At 45.1% G+C, this 24,348-nt stretch overlaps 1 protein-coding gene across 4 annotated transcripts in view; it reads right to left on the reverse strand.

The window, feature by feature from the left end:
• The window catches only part of XDH (xanthine dehydrogenase), an 81,547-nt gene that overhangs the window by 35,768 nt on the left and 21,431 nt on the right, over nucleotides 1-24,348 (reverse strand). The window contains exon 2 of one of the 4 annotated variants that reach the window (XM_072139988.1): nucleotides 7,101-7,305. The exons of the other annotated variants lie outside the window; for them this stretch is intronic. Coding sequence (XP_071996089.1) covers nucleotides 7,101-7,178 — 78 coding nt within the window. The 5' untranslated portion in view covers nucleotides 7,179-7,305. The remainder of the gene's footprint in view (nucleotides 1-7,100; nucleotides 7,306-24,348) is intronic. 4 annotated transcript variants of the gene reach the window in all.

The following is a 24,348-nucleotide window of genomic DNA, read 5'->3' on the forward strand; positions in this document are numbered from 1 at the left end:
GCACATTCTTTAAGGTGCTGGCTGCTTGCACAGGTATTTAAGAAGTGTCTGACCCACTATTCTTCATGCAATACAAATTTCTGCCCTGAAGGGGGATGTTCCGGTGTTCAGTCGGACTGTGCGCCAGATTTATGCAGAACGGGAACCAGAAATCCTGCATCTGCAATACCAACAACATGCACAAAGTTCTGATTACCCATCTCCCCAGGGACAATACCTAAGGGTACATACACACGCGGTATGCCCGCCGTGTGCTGGAGAGGAGCAGGAGGTGGCCCCTCCTCCCTCCATAGAAAACAGCGGCTCACGGCCGCACACACGGCGACAGATAGAGCAAGTCCACGCCGCGCCGTTATTGCCATCTATGGGGCCGCAAATTTGCGGCCGCATGTACGTCCCCGCAGACGGCCATGTGAATAAGCCCTAAGGCCACTTTCACAAAATACATGGCTGCTGTATGCCAGCCATGAGTACAAGTGTGTCACTGCACGGCTCACTATGGAGAGGGGACGGGTGAGGAGTGGTCCCCTCTCCCCTTCTCCAGACGGCTGTGTGCTACACCTGGGTCCCAGCCCGGGCATAGCATACATGTGCATAGCTCCCAACCGTCCCGATTTTGCCGGGAAAGTCCCGTTTTTCGTACCCCTGCCCCGTGTCACGGGCAGCTATGAGATTGTCACGGATTTTCCCCCCAGGTCCCGCTGTGTCCCGGCGCTGTGTCCGCATAGTAAATACTTTGAAAGCCTGAACTCACAGTACAGAATGGCTTCTACAGACATCGGGAGGGAATCCTTTTCAGAGAAGTGTCGGGCTTAGCGGAGAGCAGGGACCACGTCATCAGGACAGATCAGCATCTGTCCATATATGGTCACTGCATCTCCTAGGCTTCCCCAGAGCAGACATCGGGCAGGGAATCCTTTTCAGAGAAGTGTCGGCTTAGCAGAGAGAGCAGGGACCACGTCATCAGGTCAGATCAGTATCTGTCCATATATAGTCACTGCATCTCCTAGGGTTCCCCAGAGCAGACATCGGGAGGGAATCCTTTTCAGAGAAGTGTTGCTTAGCGGAGAGCAGGGACCACGTCATCAGCTTCAGATCAGTATCTGTCCATATATGGTCACTGCATCTCCTAGGGTTCCCCAGAGCAGACATCGGGCAGGGAATCCTTTTCAGAGAAGTGTCGGGTTAGCGGAGAGCAGGGACCACGTCATCAGGTCAGATCAGCATCTGTCCATATATGGTCACTGCATCTCCTAGGGTTCCCCAGAGCAGACATCGGGAGGGAATCCTTTTCAGAGAAGTGTCGGGCTTAGCGGAGAGCAGGGACCACGTCATCAGGACAGATCAGCATCTGTCCATATATGGTCACTGCATCTCCTAGGCTTCCCCAGAGCAGACATCGGGCAGGGAATCCTTTTCAGAGAAGTGTCGGCTTAGCAGAGAGAGCAGGGACCACGTCATCAGGTCAGATCAGTATCTGTCCATATATAGTCACTGCATCTCCTAGGGTTCCCCAGAGCAGACATCGGGAGGGAATCCTTTTCAGAGAAGTGTTGCTTAGCGGAGAGCAGGGACCACGTCATCAGCTTCAGATCAGTATCTGTCCATATATGGTCACTGCATCTCCTAGGGTTCCCCAGAGCAGACATCGGGCAGGGAATCCTTTTCAGAGAAGTGTCGGGTTAGCGGAGAGCAGGGACCACGTCATCAGGTCAGATCAGCATCTGTCCATATATGGTCACTGCATCTCCTAGGGTTCCCCAGAGCAGACATCGGGCAGGGAATCCTTTTCAGAGAAGTGTCGGGTTAGCGGAGAGCAGGGACCACATCATCAGGTCTGATCAGCATCAGTCCATATATGGTCACTGCATCTCCTAGGGTTCCCCAGAGCAGACATCGGGCAGGGAATCCTTTTCAGAGAAGTGTCGGCTCAGCCAGAGAGAGCAGGGACCACGTCATCAGCTCAGATCAGTATCTGTCCATATATGGTCACTGCATCTCCTAGGGTTCCCCAGAGCAGACATCGGGCAGGGAATCCTTTTCAGAGAAGTGTCGGCTTAGTGGAGAGCAGGGACCACGTCATCAGGTCAGATCAGTATCTGTCCATATATGGTCTCCAGGGCTTCCCCAGACACAAGCTCTTTATATAATTAAATTAAATAAAGTTTTGGCCAGTCTGAGATTTACTGCACTAATATATAGAGAGGGATCTTCTCAGAGATTATTTATGTTAATTATTGAAACTATTATTATTATTATAAATTTTATTATTTTTATTATTATGGAGACGATTATTAATAATAGTAAAAATAATAATAATCATCTCAATAATAATAATAATAATAATCATCTCAATAATAATAATAATAGTCTCAATAATTACAATAATCTCTGAGAAGATCCCTCCCTATATACCAAGGCATTAAATCTGTCACAGTGTAACAGTAGTCATAGTTCTTAGTTACCAAAATTCTCCACTTGTTAATCACAGAGATTATAGCTCAGTGGGTTGAGGCGCTGTGTTATTATTGTACATGGACGCTGCAAGTTCTGGGTTCTAATCCCAATGAGGAAAATTTTTTTTTTTTTTATTGAGATGATTTTTATTATTATAATATGGCTAAAATTTGGGGCGTGGCCAGGGAGTGATTGGGGGCGTGCCGCCATTTTGTCCCTCTTTCCCTTTCACAAATGTTGGGAGGTATGCATGTGTGAGAAAGGGACTTTGCGCTGGCTGCACAGAGCACAGCAGTGTGAGGTAATACTCCCAGTACAATCCTGTAATATAAAACCATACATCACAATCCCGCTGCTACTAACAACATACACAGCAGTCTGATTACACATCTCTCCAGAGACACTATATAACACTGGCTGCAGAGAGCACAGGGCACAGCAGTGTGAGGGCACATTCCCAGTACTATCCCGGAATATAAAACCATATATCACAGTCCTGCTGCTACTAACAACATACACATCGGTCTGATTACACATCTCTCCGGGGACAATACCTAACACTTGCTGAAGTCTGCGGGGTCGAACCTACTGACAGGTTCCCTTTAACTGGCTGTTAGTATAAGGTCTGTATCCTGATAGCTAAGAGGATAGTTAGCAGAATTGTGAGTGCACCTCTAGACGTGTTGATGAGTTACACAACATTAGTAAATATAATGAGTAAATATAAGCGGAGTTCTGCTTTATGTAACTTTATAGTTATAAAACGTCAGATTACAGAACAGTCTCGGCGCCGACCTCATGGTCTGTGGGGTTATGTTCCGCATCATGTGATCTCGTCTGTAAATGTGACAGATTATTCTGCTTACGCCCTGTCGACCTGTCACAATTTTACAGCCTCCCCGGGGCTCTGAGGAGTCTGTCACCTGTCTAGGAATGACACCTCCTCCATCAGTCCAGTATGAGAGGCATCAAGCACGTGTCCTGTGCTCAGCACTTAGTGGATCCTGTCACTTTAAGATCCACAGAACACCAATGTCTCCAGGCTGCCAGGAGCTGGAGGAGATCTAGCAATGCGCTTTACTGCTGCTGCAAAGTGATATCTGTGGGCTGGATGTGAGCAGAACTGGGCTCTACCGTCCTGAGCCCTGTGCTATTGCATCTTTAAAGGGAACCAGGTGTGACCATATACACCGCAGTCAGTGTTGTGTATTGTCCCTGGAGAGATGTGTAAATCAGATCTTTGTGTATGTTGTTAGTAGCTGCAGGACTGTGATATATGGATTTGTATTCCAGGATTGTACTGGTGGATTATCCTCACGCTGCTGTGCTCTGTGCAGCCAGTGTTATGTATTCATACCTCCCAACATTTGTGAAAGAGGGACAAAATGGCGGCACGCGTAGCGATCCCCCTAAGCCACACCCCCAATCACTGCCTGGCCACACCCCAAATTTTAGCCATATTATAATAATAAAAATCATCTCAATAAAAAAAAAAAAAATTATCCTCATTGGGATTTGAACCCAGAACCTGCAGTGTCCATGTATAATAATGTCACAGCGCCCCAACCAACTGAGCCATGACCTCTGTGATTAAGTAGGTGTAGAATTTTGGTAACTAAGAACTATGACTATTGTTACACTGTGACGCAGATTTAATGCCTTGGTATATAGGGAGGGATCTTCTCAGAGATTATTGTAATTATTGAGACTTATTATTATTATTATGGAGATTACTATTATTATTATTGATATGATTATTGATATGATTATTATTATTTTTACTATTATTAATAATCATCTCCATAATAATAAAAATAATATAATTTATAATAATAATAATAATAGTCTCAATAATTACAATAATAACCCCTGAGAAGATCCCTCTCTATATATCAGGGCATTAGTCTGTGTCACAGTGTAAATGGCAGATAACATGTCTTAGTTACCAGAAATCCCCAGCTCTGTATCACTGGGCTTATAGCTCAGTTAGTTAAGGCTCCTGTCTGCAGTGCAGATGGTCCCAGGTTCAATTCTCAGCCTGGGCAAAACTTTATGTAATTTAATTAAATAAAGAGCTTGTGTCTGGGGAATCCCTAGGAGACCATATATGGACAGATGCTGATCTGAGCTGATGACGTGGTCCCTGCTCTCCGCTAAGCCGACACTTCTCTGAAAAGGATTCCCTCCCGATGTCTGCTCTGGGGAACCCTAGGAGATGCAGTGACCATATATGGACAGATACTGATCTGACCTGATGACGTGGTCCCTGCTCTCTCCGCTAAGCCCGACACTTCTCTGAAAAGGGTTCCCTCCAGATGTCCGTAGAAGCCTTTCTGCACTGTGAGTTCAGTCTTTCAAAGTATTTACTATGCGGACACAGCACCGGGACAAAATCCGTGACAATCTCATAGCTGCCCGTGACGCGGGGCAGAGGTAAGAAAAACGGGAAAGATTTTGTGTTTTTTAAAGACACTACAGATCAGACATTGAGGGTGAGATCTGCATTGTCCTTTACACCTTCCTTCCTCTCTTCATCCCTTTAATGCTGACATTTAGACTTGTTACAAGTCGCCTGAGTTCACTGTGAACTTCTCCTTCCTGACCAAAGCAAAAGCGGCAGCAGCAGCGAGGAGCCTGACTCATGAGGCCGGTGGATATAATGCGGATTACTGCGGTTACACAAGGCGGCGGAGATTTACTGGAAGGAACATATATCATAGGATGAGCAGTCACAACATCCATTGTACTGTACTGTACAGCAGTAATATGGGAACTTCCCCTTTAAGGGCTGCACCTGGTTACCCCAGTACAATGTGATGACATCACAGATACACTGCAATCATCATGTACAGGCGATGATGTCACCGCACAGACAAGACATGTGTACATTGTTAGTAGCAGCAGGACTGTGAAATCTGGATTTATAGGAAGATAATCCTATGGGGGGGGGTGTCCTCACACTGCTGTGCTCTGTGAAATGAGCTATTCTATCCTTCCCTGCTGTAAACAAGCTTTTGGATGAATCCTGCAGAAGTCACTTAAAGGAAAGGGGGATTTAAAGCAGCTCAATGCAGAGAGCTAAGAGCACAGAAGTGTGAGGATGCGCCCCTAGTGCAAGTGCAGAAGAACAGTCAAAAATCAAAAGCTTTGTATGGACTGAGGGGCAATAGTTATATAATGTGTGAAGCCCCCCATGTAATACAGAGTATGGAGTACCGGGCAGCATGTGGGCATGAAGTATTCCACCTTCTGACCATACGACCCACAACATTTACTGCATCTACTTATATACTTCCCACTAGCTGAGGATTTCTGCTTGCTGTCAATGAATGGAGACAGTCCAAGGTTACAGACAGATCTAATGCTACTTACTGCTTCTGTTTGTTACAATGTTTCAATATAGACATAATCTACTGCCTGCACTGACACAGTGTGACCTGCCGGTCATACACCCTCCGGGGTCACAGGTCATGCTGCAGAGGTGTCACAGCGGTCCCTATGCACGAGTGCTGAATAGGGGGGTCCGCTCCAGCAGGGACCACTTAGATCAGTTCTATAAAGAAGCCATTTACTATAAATCATTACATATATATCTATGTTTTCCTATATTTCTTTATATTAAACTAATATATATATTACCGTACATATAATACTACACTAATATAATAGATAATATAGGATCCTTATATAACTTTATACAAACCTTCTGCCAATAAATTACAACAATTTACCCCAGAATTTGAATTTACTTAAAAATTTGCAAAAAAGGGCAAAAAAATATTAATTACTCCAAAATGTAAAAATCAACTGTATATATTGAGATGCATTATATCAATATCATGTTATCAAAGGGAACCTGTCATCAGATTTTACCCCACTAAACTCCGAGCCCCTCAGGTCGGGTATGAAATGTCCTTTCTAGGATTCCTTCTTTCATGTGAAATTTCACCCGTTTAACTATAAAAAATATCCTCCAAATTCAGACAAATATGACTCTTCTCACCTGAATTTCACGAGATGAGTCAAGTTTAATGTTTGCAGGAGTAGTGTTACTTCAGAAGCCCCTGACTTCTCTTCTGTAGTACCTAGAAACATGGATTTGTGTCATATTAAAGATAATAATCTTATCTTTCAGATCACACCAGGCTTATGGCTTTGTGAGCTACAGAACCAGAGATACATGTCCAGTTCTGTAGCCCACAAAACCTTAATCCTTGGGTGATCTGTAAGATTTGTATCTTTGATATTACACAAAAAGCATGTTTCTAGGTGCTATAGTACAGGAGATAGGGACTTCTGAAGTGACCCTCCTCCTGCAACCACTAAAGTTGACTCATCTCATGTGAAAACCGGTCTGAGAAGAGTCATATTTGCCATATTTTGGGTAAGAAAAGTGTAAGATTTCACATAAAAGAGGCAATTTTCAAAAGGGGAAGGCGAACTAGTCGTTTAGTGTTCCCTTTAAGAAAGAGTTCAAAAATAGATCAAAATTCCAAAAAATGTTTTGGAAAAATCCTAAAACAAAATCCTGAATGACAAAAAAAAAAGGAAAAAAAAAAAACATAAACGTAAATCATGTAATTAAAAAAAATTGACAAAACATTAAAACCAAAACTGTCAATAGTGTTTTTTTTTAATTTTACCTTCTTCCCATTGACATAGAATATGAGTAGATCGGGCAGATCGGGCAGATCAGCCCCCTCCTGCTGACACTTCACCATCCTCGCAGCAGATCAGGAGTCGATGTGAGTCCTCGGGTACAGACACTACATGATAATTGCTCTATGTAATATGTAGATGTCTTCGGGCCGGGGAGGGGAGGACCGGCCCACACCAGGAGCCAATCACCTGACAAACAGGACAAAGTTTGAGGATTTGGAGCCCGGACCCTTCATCCATTAGAGACGCTGCTGCTCCATTTCCAGGCATGGAATCAGTTTTCTGGACCCTCTGACATCCTCCATACGGGACACATCATCCCTATAACCTCACGTCCATACAACAAAGACTCCCAGGGTTCCCCTGATCACAGAGCATGTCACAGATTTCCCCCGCTCTGGTCAGAAGTCACTACGCTGTCATCTGACCCTTCTCTACAAATAGGGGGTCATTATGCATCATGGTCTGATCAGATCTGTACAGGTCACCTGACAGCCACATTTATGGAGTTGTCAGAAGAGAAGTTAAACAGATCCCCTATAAATCCTCCTGTGCACCTCTAAAACAAACTTAAAAGGAACCTGTCAGCAGGTGTGACCATACAGACTGCAGCCAGTGTTATGTACTGTCCCTGGAGAGATGTGTAATCAGACCTCACACTGCTGTGCTCTGTGCTCTCTGCAGCCTGTGTTATGTATTGTCCCTGGAGAGATGTGTAATCAGACCTCACACTGCTGTGCTCTGTGCTCTCTGCAGCCAGTGTTATGTATTGTCCCTGGAGAGATGTGTAATCAGACCTCACACTGCTGTGCTCTGTGCTCTCTGCAGCCAGTGTTATGCATTGTCCCTGGAGAGATTTGTAATCAGACCTTTGTGTATGTTGTTAGTAGCAACAGGACTGTGATATAGGGATTTATGTTCCAGGATTGTGCTAGGGGAGTGTCCTCACACTGCTGTACCCTGTGCTCTCTGCAGCCAGTGTTATGCATTGTCCCTGGAGAGATGTGTAATCAGACCTCACACTGCTGTGCTCTGTGCTCTCTGCAGCCAGTGTTATGTATTGTCCCTGGAGAGATGTGTAATCAGACCTCACACTGCTGTACTCTGTGCTCTCTGTAGCCAGTGTTATGCATTGTCCCTGGAGAAATGTGTAATCAGACCTCACACTGCTGTGCTTTGTGCTCTCTGCAGCCAGTGTTTGGTATTGTCCCTGGAGAGATGTGTAATCAGACCTCACACTGCTGTGATCTGTGCTCTCTGCAGCCAGTGTCATGTACTGTACCTGGAGAGATGTGTAATCAGACCTCACACTGCTGTGCTCTCTGCAGCCAGTGTTATGTATTGTCCCTGGAGAGATGTGTAATCAGACCTCACACTCCTGTGCTCTGTGCTCTCTGCAGCCAGTGTTATGTATTGTCCCTGGAGAGATGTGTAATCAGACCTCACACTGCTGTGCTCTGTGCTCTCTGCAGCCAGTGTTATGCATTGTACATAGAGAGATGTGTAATCATACCTCACACTGCTGTGCTCTGTGCTCTCTAAAATCAGTGTTATGTATTGTCCCTGGAGAGATGTGTAATCAGACCTCACACTGCTGTGCCCTGTGCTCTCTGAAGCCAGAGTTATGTATTGTCCCCCGGAGACATGTATAATCAGATGTTTGTATTTGGTGTTAGTAGCAGCAGGACTGTGATATATGGATTTATATTTCAGGATTGTACTGGGGGATGTCCTCACACTGCTGTGCTCTGTGCTCTCTGAAGCCAGTGTTATGTATTGTCCCCGGAGAGAGGTATGATCATATCTTTATGGTTGGTGTTAGTAGCAGCAGAATATTATTTGCATTCAGTGACAGACAGCAGAGATGTCAGTGAACGTGGCCAAGGCCGAGTCTTCTATGATTGTTTATGTGGCTCTGGGACACTGTGTCGTGTTTAGCCCCCACTCCACTTGTTTTTGATGGATGAATAACCTCTGGATGTGGCTAATGATTGATGAGGAGTTTACTGTCCTGTGATTATTTACTTCCACACACCGACCCCTGCCGTCACCTGGAGCATCGGAGACCAAGGATCTAGATACCTCCAGGGAGGGCGGATGTGTCCTCCATAGCTACATCCTCACCTACACAGAGGAATGAGAGGAATCCGCCTAAATAGAGAGTATGATCACATATATAGGGGAGGATGAAAGGAGAACTCCAAAAATAAAGGCGGTAAGTGGCCAAACTGGTCAGAGCACTCCAAGAACCTGCCCCAAATAAGCACTGTCCTAAATATAAACCCCCAGGGTGATTGTATCGCAACATGAAGATTAGTGCGTCAAGAACGTAATAACCTGACTCGTCTGAGCTCACTGCTGTCTAAGAAAAAAGGCCAACATGTTTCTAAGCCAAGTGAATACTATAATACTGCCCCCTATGTACAAGAATATAACTACTATAATACTGCCCCCTATGTACAAGAATATAACTACTATAATACTGCCCCCTATGTACAGGAATATAACTACTATAATACTGTCCCCTATGTACAGGAATATAACTACTATAATACTGCCCCCTATGTACAGGAATATAACTACTATAATACTGCCCCCTATGTACAAGAATATAACTACTATAATACTGCCCCCTATGTACAGGAATATAACTACTATAATACTGCCCCATATGTACAAGAATATAACTACTATAATACTGCCTCCTATGTACAGGAATATAACTACTATAATACTGCCCCCTATGTACGAGAATATAACTACTATAATACTGCCCCTATGTACAGGAATATAACTACTATAATACTGCCCCCTATGTACAGGAATATAACTACTATAATACTGCCCCCTATGTACAAGAATATAACTACTATAATACTGCCCCCTATGTACAAGAATATAACTACTATAATACTGCCCCCTTGCTGGGAGGTTGTGTGTGAGCTGTGCTCCTGAGTCTCCTGATGCCTGGAGACAGCCCAGGGCGGGGCCACCCTGGGTGGGGAACTTCCCCAAGCAAGGCCCAGGCTTCCAGGCCTACACCGGGAGAAAACTCCCTTAATACTTCTGATGGGGATGTAAATCCCAGAGTTAGCCGCCAGCAGAGCAGCAGTCAGTTTGTGAGTGACGTTAATGTTATGAAGAAAGAAGAAAAGAAAGTGAGTGAAAGTGAAGCCAGATCCCAGCCCGGACAGCATGGAGCACAGATAATGAAGCAGCTGAGTACAGGTCAGGCAGCAGGTGCACAGCCCCCCACTCCTGCACCCAGACAGCGGAGAAGATCTCTGGAGAGACAGACCCTGCAAGAAAACCTGCAGCAGAGAGAGGTTGTGTCCAGCATGGCCGCTACAGGCCGCACCAGGTCAGCAGCAAAGCCGCTATGTGTCTCTGCACAGAGTGATCCAGCCTCAGTCTCAGGCCCGGCCATTACAGGCAGCAAACCTGAGAAGCCAAGCCAGGAGATGGTTACACCCAGGCAGCCTGGAGGACTACAGCGACCAGCACGGCAGCTGAAGGAGAGCACACGTGCACCTGAGCTGCAGATGGCGGAGGAGATCCCGGCACTGGTAAGGAGGATGGGGGAGCTAAGTCACCACAAGCAGATGCTGCAGATGCAGATAGACTGTATGTACAGCCTGAGGACGGCGCACCCTGAGAGCAGCGCCCTGTATAATGCTAAGCTGCAGGCGCTAAGTAAGGAGCTGGCGGTGGTGGTGAGGGACATGGACTGTGTTCTGGAGAGGATGGGACCCCTGGCCGAGTCCTATAAGAACAGGGAGCGCTTTGCCCAGCAGAAGCCGAGCTGTAACCCTGGACCCCAGGCCCCTGCAGCACAAGCAGGACTTGATGCACCCCACAAAGTGTCACCCCAAGTATTGAAACCTGCAAGTTTCTCATTTCAGAAGGGACAGACACAAGAGCAGCCGCAGATCCCCGCAGCAGGCCTGAATAAAAATGCTGTAGTACCACAGGTCCCAGCAGAGACTGTGCAGCAAGACAGTGGACTTCCATCCATGCATCATGGTGATGCGGTGACCCAGAATTGTGCTGTAGTGACAGAGACTGGGGACATTGCTGGACGTATTGATGTGGCTGAGGGGTTGGGGGATGGAGGGGACCCTCAGTCTATCTGGGAGGTGCAGCCACCGGTGGGTGGGGGGCAGGGGGTTGTACAGGATGATGTGTGTGACTTCCCCCCTTTAACATCGAGCCCCCCAGATGAGTCAGGTCCCTCTACTTCAGACCCTCCGCCCAATACCCAGAGTGAGCCCCGTCAGGAGCCTCCTAAAAACGCCTGGAGCCGCGGCGCTCCCTCCTTCACCTCTGGCGCACACTACTCAGGGCAGGCGTTTAAGAGGAGGAACGTGGTGCGCTTTAAGATCAGAGGCGCTAAGGAAGATCTCCCGGATAGGAGGTTTGTGGTCCGGGATCTCCTGTGCGGCCAAATGGGGTTCTCCCCAGATGACATCCTGGCGGTCATAAACCTTCCAGACAGACAGGGCTATGATGTCAGCTTCAAGCTCATGTCTAGTCTGGATAGGTTCTGGGATAAACTCCCCCGGTTCGGGGACACCGATGGCTGGTGTAAATTCACGTTTGTCCCCATATCCAGGCCAGGTACCGTAGTGGTGAATATCATCTTTTGGAACGAGTCGGTTCCTCCCCAGGACATTCTAGTGTGGCTCAGGCGCCATTGTGATCTTGTGTCTGACCTCACCAAGAATAGAGACGCCGACGGTATCTGGACTGGAGGGTGGAAGGTTCTAGTAAAGCTGAGACAGTACAATAACATCACCCTACACCTCCCTAACTCCTTCTTCATTGGTAGAGAGAAAGGCGTCTGTTTCTACCCAGGGCAGCCACGGAAGTGCTTCAGATGTGGTAAGATCGGGCATGTGGCTAAAATATGTACAGTGGTAAAATGTAATCTGTGCGGGGAGGTCGGCCATCTCAGTGCCAGCTGTGAGAAGGTCAAGTGTAATCTATGTGGTGAGATGGGCCACCCACACAAGGATTGCCCGGAGGCCTGGCATAACATTGCTAGAGACTTCTCAGATGATGAGATAGTCCAGGAGGCAGACGCCTTAGAGGAGGAGGCCATGCTGTCAGGACAAATTCTGACTAGGCGGGAAGTACAACAGGGCTCAGGTAAAACTGCTCAAGAACCTCAGCGGTCAGGGAGCACTCAGGGGAGTATGGAGGTTGTCATCCAGGAGCAGCCTCAGGCAGCCACCTCTGTAGCACCTGGTGATTATGAGGAGGTAAAGAAGAAAAAAAGAAAGAAAAAAGATAAATCCTCCCGTAAGCCTGAGGAGTACGGTGCGGAACCTAAGACCAGGAGGAAGTCCAGTGGTGATACTGGGGTCATGGTCCTTGGCAACCGGTTTGATGCTCTGTCAGAGTCAGATGGGGATTATGAGCGAGAGCTGGAACGTATTGACAATGAGTGTGAGGTGGACATAGGGGACCCCCCAACTAAAAAGAAGCCCCCTCCTGAAGATACCGCTGTAGAGTCAGACATGGAGACAGGTGGTAGACAGGGGGAGGATGACTCTGACACATGATGATGGGGGTCACTGCTCTGCTCTTTATCGTTGTAATGGCTGGGTTCTCTCTAAAAGTTGCTTCCAGCAACGTCAACAGCATTAAAGTAAGAAGGACCAGACACGCCGTGTATGACCACCTGAGATATCTGGACGCTGATGTCATCTTCCTGCAGGAGACCCGTCTGACCACCTTGGGGCATCTCCGTGAGGCTGAGCGTGAGTGGCGGTCTGGTCCTTCTTACTGGTCACTGGCTGTGGAGCCGTACGCCGGGGTCGCCATACTGTTTAACACCACAGACGTGACGGTGCACAGGCTGACGGAGGTCGCTATGGGGAGGTGCCTGGTGCTAGAGGTGACCATCCATGGTAGGCGGCTCCGGCTGATCAACATCTATGGCCCACAGACAGTGACAGAGAGAATCCAGCTGTTCAATGAGGTGAAGCAGTATCTTTTTACCTCTATCCCTGTGATAATGGCGGGTGATTTCAATGTTACCATGACATCAGGTGACAGGTCCTCGGGCAGAGCAGTGGTCAGAGACTCCAAAGTCCTAAAGAGCATCATATCACAGGCCGATCTATGTGATGTATTCACCCTGGATTGTAGGACACCTAAGTACACCTACTCCTGTGCTGACAGACACAGCAGGATCGATATGGCTTTTGTGAGTCCCTCGGAGACTGTTAGTGGGATGAGCGAGAGAGTCGTCCCATATTCTGATCACCTGGCGTTATTTTTTTGTATGGGAGCCTCTAACCGCTCGGACATTGGTCGGGGGTTATGGAGGCTCAATTCTAGCATCCTGGATGATGTATATGTCCAGAATTGTATCCACTCCCTTTTTCAGGACCAGCTCCAGAGACAGGACTTCTATGATAACATATCTGACTGGTGGGAGAACGTCAAGGAGGAGATCAGGTCCCTCTTGAAGAGACTGTCAGTGAAGAAGGGGAAGAGTAAATACAGCCAGTATCTCAAGCTGCGGAGAGAATTGGAGTCACTGTATTCGGCGGGAGGGGGGGACAAACAGAAAATTGACCGACTGAAGTCTGAAATAAAGCAGTATCAGTACAGCCGCTACACGTCCCTGGTAATAGAAAGAGATTACGGAAAACTGGGTGTTCCCGATCCGTATGAAAATTGCCGGGAACGTGTGGCCGAGAAATCGATAACAGGTCTCACTGACTCCCAGGGAGTTTTACAGGAATCTCGGGAGGGTATCCTGGGGGTGGTGAGATCCTACTATGCTGAGTTATTTCAGAGGAAGGTTTTGGATAAAGAGAAAATGGCTCAATTCTTGGAGGCAACTCCAGGCCCTGACACTAGAGATTTGGACTTTTCTCCTTTGACAGCAGGAATAACAGAGGAGGAGGTTAAAGAGGCCATTGATAAGTTACATCTGAAGAAGGCACCAGGTCCTGATGGAATAACATGTGAATTCTATAAGAAATTTAGAGACCTCTTGGCTCCAATCCTTGTGGATGTGTTTACTAATTGTTTAGAAAATCACCTGATGCCTCCATCCATGAGAGTGTCCTCCCTTATTCTGCTGTCCAAAGGTAAGGAGCCTAGTGACATCAAGAACTGGAGGCCGATCGCCCTCTTGAATGTTGACCGGAAGATTTTGGCAAAAATTCTATTCTCTAGGTTAGTCTGTTTGTCCCCGGCACTGTTGGCAGGCTCTCAGTACGGCACAGTAAGAGGGCGGAACATCTCTGGAGCAGTCATCTCGATAAGAGAGATGTTTGAGAGATGTAAAGCTCTGAGGTGTGGGAGATATGTTGTAGGTCTGGACCAGGCTAAAGCCTTTGACAGGGTTGACCACGATTATCTATGGGCCACTTTGTCAAAGTACGGTGTTCCGGGACAATTTATAGATTGGCTGAAAACTTTGTACAGAGAGGCGAAGAGCTTTCCTCTGATCAATGGTTGGCAGGGGGACACTTTTGAAGTAGAGGCGGGGGTGCGACAGGGCTGCCCCCTGAGTCCACTGCTGTATGTGTTTGCCATAGACTTGTTTCTGCGATCACTGCAGTGGTGCGATTTTCGGGGGGTTCCGGTCCCCCAGTGCTTGCCTTTGAAGGTAGTCGCCTACGCGGATGATGTGACTGTGGTGATATCTGAACCTCGTGAGGTGGAGATGTTGTCTGCAGCCATCAGAAGTTACTCAGAGGCCTCCGGGTCTCTGGTCAACCTTGAGAAGAGTCAGGCTTTCTGGACATTGGATACTGCTCCTGGCTTTGATCTGCCACAATTCGCCAAGGCCTCCACCCATATTAAGATCCTTGGGGTGAAATTTGGGAGGGAAGATAATGCCAAGCTAAATTGGGAAGAGAAGTTGGAAGCCGGAAATGCAAAGGTTCAGCGATGGAAGAACTGGAGGCTGACCTATAGAGAAAGGGTTACTCTGATGAAGACTTACCTGGTCCCTGTCTTCCTCTACGTCTCTGTCGTCTTTCCTTTGCCAGAATCTTTCTCCGCTAGGCTCTTTAGCCTGTTCTTCCAGCTTTTGTGGGGGAACAGGCTGAACCCAGTAAAAAGAGGGATCACCTACCTGCAGAGGAGAGAGGGTGGACTGGATATGTTAAATCCAAGGGTTTTCTTTGACTCCATGTTTTTGAAAGTTAATTTTGGAAGCCTGGACTCAAACAATGGTCTCCTGTGGGTAAGTAGTGTCAGGGACTGGATATTGCCTTTTGCAGAGTCTTGGGTGCGAGGCGGCAGTCTCAAGAGGGGCCGATGGACTCCTGGCTTCCTCCCCCAGTACCTGGAGTATGGTCTCAGGTGCATGAAAAAGTGGAGGCTAGACAAAACATTATTGGAGAGTAAGACCAGGAGGGACCTCTATACCAGTGTCTGTAGGACCTTTTATTCGTTACAGCCAGCTCTGAGGGACTGCACAACGGCCACCCTGCAGGAGAGTCTGAAGTTCCTTAATGGACCGAGGCTTCCAGCCAAATTCTTTGACATCGCCTGGTTGTCTCTGCATGGGAAGCTTTTTGTTAGAGGAAATTTAAAATTCCTGAGTCTTTCTGATCGTTTGTGCCCCTTAGGATGTAACCAAGAGGAGACTATGGAGCACTTTACTACCGAGTGCCAGGGAGGGAGGCAGATATGGCAGGAAGTGTCCCGCAGGCTGAATATACCACGTCTACAGTCCCTTAGATACCCTGAGATCATCTATGGGGTAACACCACATATAACGGACATTGACCGGGGGACCATGTACCTCATTATCACCATCATTAAGTATTATCACTGGCACAACAGGACCCGAGTCTCCATCCACAGCGAGACCTTCCACCACGTGGCCGCAGTCACACTTATTATGTCTGAGCTCAGATGGATCAGATCCATAGAGATTGGGAAAAGAGATGGGAATAGAAAGTTTTGGAGGAACATAAGTCTATACTGATTGATCATGTTATTTTGTTTATTTCTGATTTTTTTCCCCTTAAACCAGTGATGGACATTTAAGTTATTATAAATGGAATTATGATTTCTTGTAAATTCTGATAAGAATGTAAAATGTATTTTGTTTGTTTTTTACTAATAAAAATTGCCCCCTATGTACAGGAATATAACTACTATAATACTGCCCCCTATGTACAGGAATATAACTACTATAATACTGCCCCCTATGTACAGGAATATAACTACTATAATACTGCCCCCTATGTACAGGAATATAACTACTATAATACTGCCCCCTATGTACAGGAATATAACTACTATAATACTGCCCCCTATGTACAAGAATATAACTACTATAATACTGCCCCCTATGTACAGGAATATAACTACTATAATACTGCCTCCTATGTACAAGAATATAACTACTATAATACTGCCCCCTATGTACAAGAATATAACTACTATAATACTGCCCCCTATGTACAAGAATATAACTACTATAATACTGCCCTCTATGTACAGGAATATAACTACTATAATACTGCCCCCTATGTGCAAGAATATAACTACTATAATACTGCCTCCTATGTACAGGAATATAACTACTATAATACTGCCCCTTATGTACAAGAATATAACTACTATAATACTGCCCCCTATGTACAGGAATATAACTACTATAATACTGCCCCCTATGTACAAGAATATAACTACTATAATACTGCCCTCTATGTACAAGAATATAACTACTATAATACTGCCCCCTATGTACAAGAATATAACTACTATAATACTGCCCTCTATGTACAAGAATATAACTACTATAATACTGCCCCCTATGTACAAGAATATAACTACTATAATACTGCCTCCTATGTACAGGAATATAACTACTATAATACTGCCCTCTATGTACAGGAATATAACTACTATAATACTGCCCCCTATGTACAAGAATATAACTACTATAATACTGCCCCCTATGTACAAGAATATAACTACTATAATACTGCCCCCTATGTACAAGAATATAACTACTATAATACTGCCCCCTATGTACAGGAATATAACTACTATAATACTGCCCCCTATGTACAAGAATATAACTACTATAATACTGCTCCTATGTACAGGAATATAACTACTATAATACTGCCCCATATGTACAGGAATATAACTACTATAATACTGCCTCCTATGTGCAGGAATATAACTACTATAATACTGCTCCTATGTACAGGAATATAACTACTATAATACTGCCCCATATGTACAGGAATATAACTACTATAATACTGCCCCATATGTACAGGAATATAACTACTATAATACTGCCTCCTATGTACAGGAATATAACTACTATAATACTGCCCCCTATGTACAGGAATATAACTGCTATAATACTGCCCCCTATGTACAAGAATATAACTACTATAATACTGCCCCCTATGTACAAGAATATAACTACTATAATACTGCCCCCTATGTACAGGAATATAACTGCTATAATACTGCCCCCTATGTACAAGAATATAACTACTATAATACTGCCCCCCTATGTACAAGAATATAACTACTATAATACTGCCCTCTATGTACAAGAATATAACTACTATAATACTGCCCCCTATGTACAAGAATATAACTACTATAATACTGCCCCCTATGTACAAGAATATAACTACTATAATACTGCCCTCTATGTACAGGAATATAACTACTATAATACTGCCCCCTATGTACAAGAATATAACTACTATAATACTGCCCCCTATGTATAAGAATATAACTACTATAATACTGCCCCCTATGTACAGGAATATAACTACTATAATACTGCCCTCTATGTACAGGAATATAACTACTATAATACTGCCTCCTATGTACAGGAATATAACTACTATAATACTGCCCCCTATGTACAAGAATATAACTACTATAGTACTGCCCCCTATGTACAAGAATATAACTACTATAATACTGCCCCCTATGTACAAGAATATAACAACTATAATACTGCCCCCTATGTACAAGAATATAACTACTATAATACTGCCCTCTATGTACAGGAATATAACTACTATAATACTGCCCCCTATGTACAAGAATATAACTACTATAATACTGCCCTCTATGTACAGGAATATAACTACTATAATACTGCCTCCTATGTACAGGAATATAACTACTATAATTCTGCCCCCTATGTACAGGAATATAACTGCTATAATACTGCCCCCTATGTACAAGAATATAACTACTATAATACTGCCCCCTATGTACAAGAATATAACTACTATAATACTGCCCCCTATGTACAGGAATATAACTACTATAATACTGCCCCCTATGTACAAGAATATAACTACTATAATACTGCCCCCTATGTACAAGAATATAACTACTATAATACTGCCCCCTATGTACAGGAATATAACTACTATAATACTGCCCTCTATGTACAGGAATATAACTGCTATAATACTGCCCCCTATGTACAAGAATATAACTACTATAATACTGCCCCCTATGTACAAGAATATAACTACTATAATACTGCCCCCTATGTACAAGAATATAACTACTATAATACTGCCCCCTATGTACAAGAATATAACTACTATAATACTGCCCCCTATGTACAGGAATATAACTACTATAATACTGTCCCCTATGTACAGGAATATAACTACTATAATACTGCCCCCTATGTACAGGGATATAACTACTATAATACTGCCCCCTATGTACAAGAATATAACTACTATAATACTGCCCCCTATGTACAGTAATATAACTACTATAATACTGCCCCCTATGTACAAGAATATAACTACTATAATACTGCCCCCTATGTACAAGAATATAACTACTATAATACTGCCCCCTATGTACAGGAATATAACTACTATAATACTGCCCTCTATGTACAGGAATATAACTGCTATAATACTGCCCCCTATGTACAAGAATATAACTACTATAATACTGCCCCCTATGTACAAGAATATAACTACTATAATACTGCCCCCTATGTACAAGAATATAACTACTATAATAATGCCCCCTATGTACAAGAATATAACTACTATAATACTGCCCCCTATGTACAAGAATATAACTACTATAATACTGCCCCCTATGTACAAGAATATAACTACTATAATACTGCCCCCTATGTACAGGAATATAACTACTATAATACTGTCCCCTATGTACAAGAATATAACTACTATAATACTGTCCCCTATGTACAGGAATATAACTACTATAATACTGCCCCCTATGTACAGGGATATAACTACTATAATACTGCCCCCTATGTACAAGAATACAACTTTAAATACTTTTTTTATGTTCAAATTTGTCACGGATGCCCCTGTGACCCATGTCACTGTTCCCGGCTGCAGTGGCACTCACCTCTCCATGATCTAGCGGCAGCTCCTGCGGTCCGGAGGGCACCTCCCTGCCTCCTAGTGCGCACCAGTTCTGAGAGATTTAAAGGGCCAGCACGCCACTACTTGGTGCAGCCTGTCATCTGACCTGATAAGTAGGCAGCCCCTTTCTTTCACCCCTGCCGGATCTTTGTGCTCTGTGTTCCCATTCTGCCTGTGTGATTCCCGCTGTGACCTCCTGCTACATTCCTGACTCTGATCCTTTGCCGCCTGCCCTGACCTTCCGCTACGGCCCCCGACTTCTGATCCCGTGCTGCTTGTCTGTCCACGACTCTGTCTCTGCCTTACGATTCTGTACTACGCCTTGGCCACCACCGCGGGCAAAGACGCACCTGTGGAACGACCTGGTGGTATCCCGCTCAACAAGTCCAACCCGCTTTGCTCCCGGTGGTACAGAGGATCCACTACCCCTGATCCTGACAAAATAAAGTTACTTCTTCATACAGAACTAACCGCACTCTCTAGCACTACTCGTTTCACTCACTGTACAGTATGAGTAACAATTCCATTCACATTGGGCAGTATCTGCAGAGCATTGCACTGTGTGACTCGTGTTATATAACATCACATGATCATTGGGTGACACCCTGACACCCACATGTGGCCGCTCTGACCTCCGCTCGCACATCTCCGGTGAGGGGATATGTAACTTTCCACTATCTTTTAGTTCTCTGCCGCCTCTGGGGTCACATACTTTACTGTCACTTGTAGGATTTTTTAGGGTGTCCTCTAGGAAGTCACATGATGGGTTTCCATGGGGCAGTGAGGCTGGCACTATGATGGGGGCACACTGTCTCATTGTTGGGGTTGGCTCTGGCTGCTTATTTAATTAAAGGGGTCGTCCAATTTCAGCAAATGATGTATTGTTTGTGTAACAATAGGTTCTACAAATTTCCAATATAATTTCTCCATTAATTCCTCTCTGTTTCCTAGATCTCTGCTTGTGTTATTCTTTAGGAAGCTTCATTGTTTACTGTCAGTGGATATACACCGGTCGCTGGTCATGTTATATCCCTGGTCATGTGATGTCACACAGGTGCGCGGCTGGTTATATCCCTGGTCATGTGATGTCTCACAGGTGCATGGCTTGTTATACCCCTGGTCATGTGATGTCTCACAGGTGCACGGCTTGTTATACCCCTGGTCATGTGATGTCACACAGGTGCACTGCACGTCTCATTATGTACCTGGTCACGTGATGTCACACAGGTGCACGGCTCGTTATAAACCCGGTCATGTGATGTCACACAGGTGCACGGCTCGTTATATCCCTGGTCATGTGATGTGGCACAGGTGCGCGGCTGGTTATATCCCTGGTCATGTGATGTCACACAGGTGCACGGCTCGTTATTTCCCTGATCATGTGACGTCACACAGGTGCATGGCTCGTTATATCCCGTGTCATGTGATGTCACACAGGTGCGCGGCTGGTTATATCCCTGGTCATGTGATATCTCACAGGTGCACGGCTTGTTATACCCCTGGTCATGTGATGTCTCATAGGTGCACGTCTCATTATATACCTGGTAACATGATGTTACACAGGTGCACTGCACGTCTCATTATATACCTGGTCACGTGATGTCACACAGGTGCACGGCTCGCTATATCCCTGGTCATGTGATGTCACACAGGTGCACGGCTCGGTATATCCCTGGTCATGTGATGTCACAAGGGTGCACGGCTCGGTATATCCCTGGTCATGTGATGTCACACAGGTGCACGGCTCGTTATCTCCCTGGTGATGTGATGTCACACAGGTGCACGGCTTGTTATATCCCTGGTCATGTGATGTCACACAGGGGCAAGGCTTGTTATATTCTTGGTCATGTGATGTCACACAGATGCACGGCTTGTTATATTCCTTGTCATGTGATGTCACACGGATGCACGGCTCATTATATCCCTGGTCATGTGATGTGCACGGTTGTTATATCTCTTGTCATGTGATGTCAGACAGGTGCACGGCTCGTTATAAACCTGGTCATGTGATGTCACAAGGGTGCACGGCTCGTTATATCCCTGGTCATGTGATGTTACACAGGGGCAAGCCTCGTTATATTCCTGGTCATGTGATGTCACACAGGTGCATGGCTCGTTATATCCCGTGTCATGTGATGTCACACAGGTGCACGGCTCATTATATCCCTGGTCATGTGATGTAACACAGGTGCACGGCTGGTTATATCCCTGGTCATGTGATGTCACACAGGTGCACGGCTTGTTATATTCCTGGTCATGTGATGTCACACAGGTGCCTCGCTCGTTATAAACCTGGTCATGTGATGTCACACAGGTGCACGGCTCGTTATATCCCTGGTCATGTGATGTCACACAGGTGCACGGCTCGTTATATCCCTGGTCATGTGATGTCACACTGGTGCACGGCTCGTTATATCCCTGGTCATGTGATGTCACACAGGTGCACGGCTTGTTATATCCCTGGTCATGTGATGTCACACAGGTGCACGGCTTGTTATATCCCTGGTCATGTGATGTCACACAGGTGCACGGCTTGTTATATCCCTGGTCATGTGATGTCACAAAGGTGCAAGGCTCGTTATATCTCTGGTCATGTGATGTCACACAGGTGCACTGCTTGTTATATCCCTGGTCATGTGATATCACACAGGTGAAACAAGGATAGAACGAGCCAAGAAAATAGTAGAACTTTTCATTTCACAAACAATTTTAATTATTTGCAGGTTGTCCTCCTCCCCACGTGTTCAGGATTATATAGGAGCAGCGTGTTCCTGGAGGGTTTCTTAATATTAGAGCTAGGGTGTAGGTTTAGTTGGCCTCTGTGCCAAGAGTAAAGAACATCAAGTAACTATTTGGGAAGCAGCGGTGTGACCCATTTTTGTGTCTTATTACATTCAGTACGGTGATATTATCAGTTCTGGCCAAGAAGAGATGGAGAGGAATGGAAAGGGAGCGCTAAATTGGCAGAAGAATTTAAAAAAAACAGCTTCATGTGCTGAAGAGGGAACCTGTCAGCAGGTGTGGCCATGTGACTGCAGCCAGTGTTATGTATTCTCCATGGAGAGATGTGTAATCAGACCTCTGTGTGTGTTGTTAATAGCAGCAGGACTGTGAAAGAGCACAGCAGTGTGAGGAAATACCTTAGTGCACTTTGAGAATCTACAATCCTGGAATATAAATTCATATATCACAGTCCTGCTTCTACTAAAAACCTACACAAAGGTCTGATTACACATCTCTCCAGAAACCAGGGCCGGCGCTATGGGTAGGCAAAATGGGCAATTGCCCAGGGCCCCTGAAAGAGGAGAACCTATTCTTTCAAATGAATCTTGAATTGTGTTTCTAGGTGCCAGGGATCCAAAGATATTCAGGTTTAAAGTGAGAATATCAGGTGCCATTTTTATATATAAACATCACTCCCGTCGGCAGTTTAACAGTTAATATCTCCGTTTTCCTGACACTTAGACATTTAGATTCATATAAAAGAGGAGACTCTTTTCTTTCATAGAAAAAAGAAGTGAGGTTCTATGTGTCACACAGCCAGAGATACAGCCCCCTGAAGTGTACCCCCCCCCCCCCCTCCAGATTCTTAGCCATCAGTCTACAGGGAGAATTTGCTGCACACTGGAACTGCTGCACCTCACAGATAATGGAAATATTCACTTTATATGTTACTACATTTTGAGAAGGGATAATATCAACTAATATTCATGTTTTTAACCCTTCTCTATGCAGAACTATCTAAGAACACACTTTCTCTCTTATTGCCTTTTATTTCGTGATAGGTTTTTTTTGTTTTTTTTTTGCAAAAATTGACTGATACGATGAACATTCGATCCTCTCCGCTATTATATATTAACAACGCAACCCAGAACATGTCCATAAAGTTATATGTAACACCAAAAACACACACATGTTCTGGTATAAAGTTTTTATTTCACACCATCCTCCATTACTTACACCCATGTTATGAGGTTCTCACTCTCATTCTTATGAAGCGCGGAGCGTTCTGTTATTGTGCAGCTAATACAATGGCGCACATCTAAACGTGACTTTTATTATCTCATTAGAGAGGTTTATGGATGTATAGTTATTATTTGGGCTACCATTGTGTAAGGGATTGTACAATGATAGATCTGTGTGACGCTCAGTGCAATTTTCTGCACAATAGTTTGATGTCCCCTGTGGATGTAACGTTCCCTTCGCTGCATATTTTGGTGGATATACACATGTGGGGGTCTGTATGATCTCCTCACATCTTACTGTTTTAGGAAAGTATATTTTCTTTATATAATTATTCTGGATTTGTACATATTTTAGAGGAAATTTTGAATGTTAATTGCCAAATGCATCGCCTGGTTTTCTGCTTTCAAAATTCTATAGGTTTTATGGTGCCTTTACTGTTTTAGGCTACATTCACGCTACAGTATGGGGGACGTATATGCGGCCGATATATACGTCCCCCATACACTCCTATGGGCTCACGGCCCTGTATGGGAGCAATACGGTGCAGCACATGTGCGGCACCGTACCGCTCCATAGCACGGGAAAAGATAGAACATGTCCTATCATTTCCCGAGATACGGCGCCGTGCGCTGTATCTCCCTATGGAGAGGGGCGGGGGTGAGCAGCGCTCATCCCCTGCTCCTCTCCGCAGCGCCGATGTATGCCCGCCGTACTACGGTTCGGCGGGCATACATCGTGTGAATGTAGCCTTATTGCTATATTTTGCAGGTTGTGACTGTTTCAAAATTTCTAGCTGAAAAGCAGATCTCTAGTTATTGCAGTTTTAGTGATAGTATTTGGATTTATTTATGTGAACAGATCAATATGG

The sequence above is a fragment of the Engystomops pustulosus genome, chromosome 3 (assembly GCF_040894005.1).
Source record: "Engystomops pustulosus chromosome 3, aEngPut4.maternal, whole genome shotgun sequence".
In the NCBI taxonomy this organism is placed as follows: domain Eukaryota; kingdom Metazoa; phylum Chordata; class Amphibia; order Anura; family Leptodactylidae; genus Engystomops; species Engystomops pustulosus.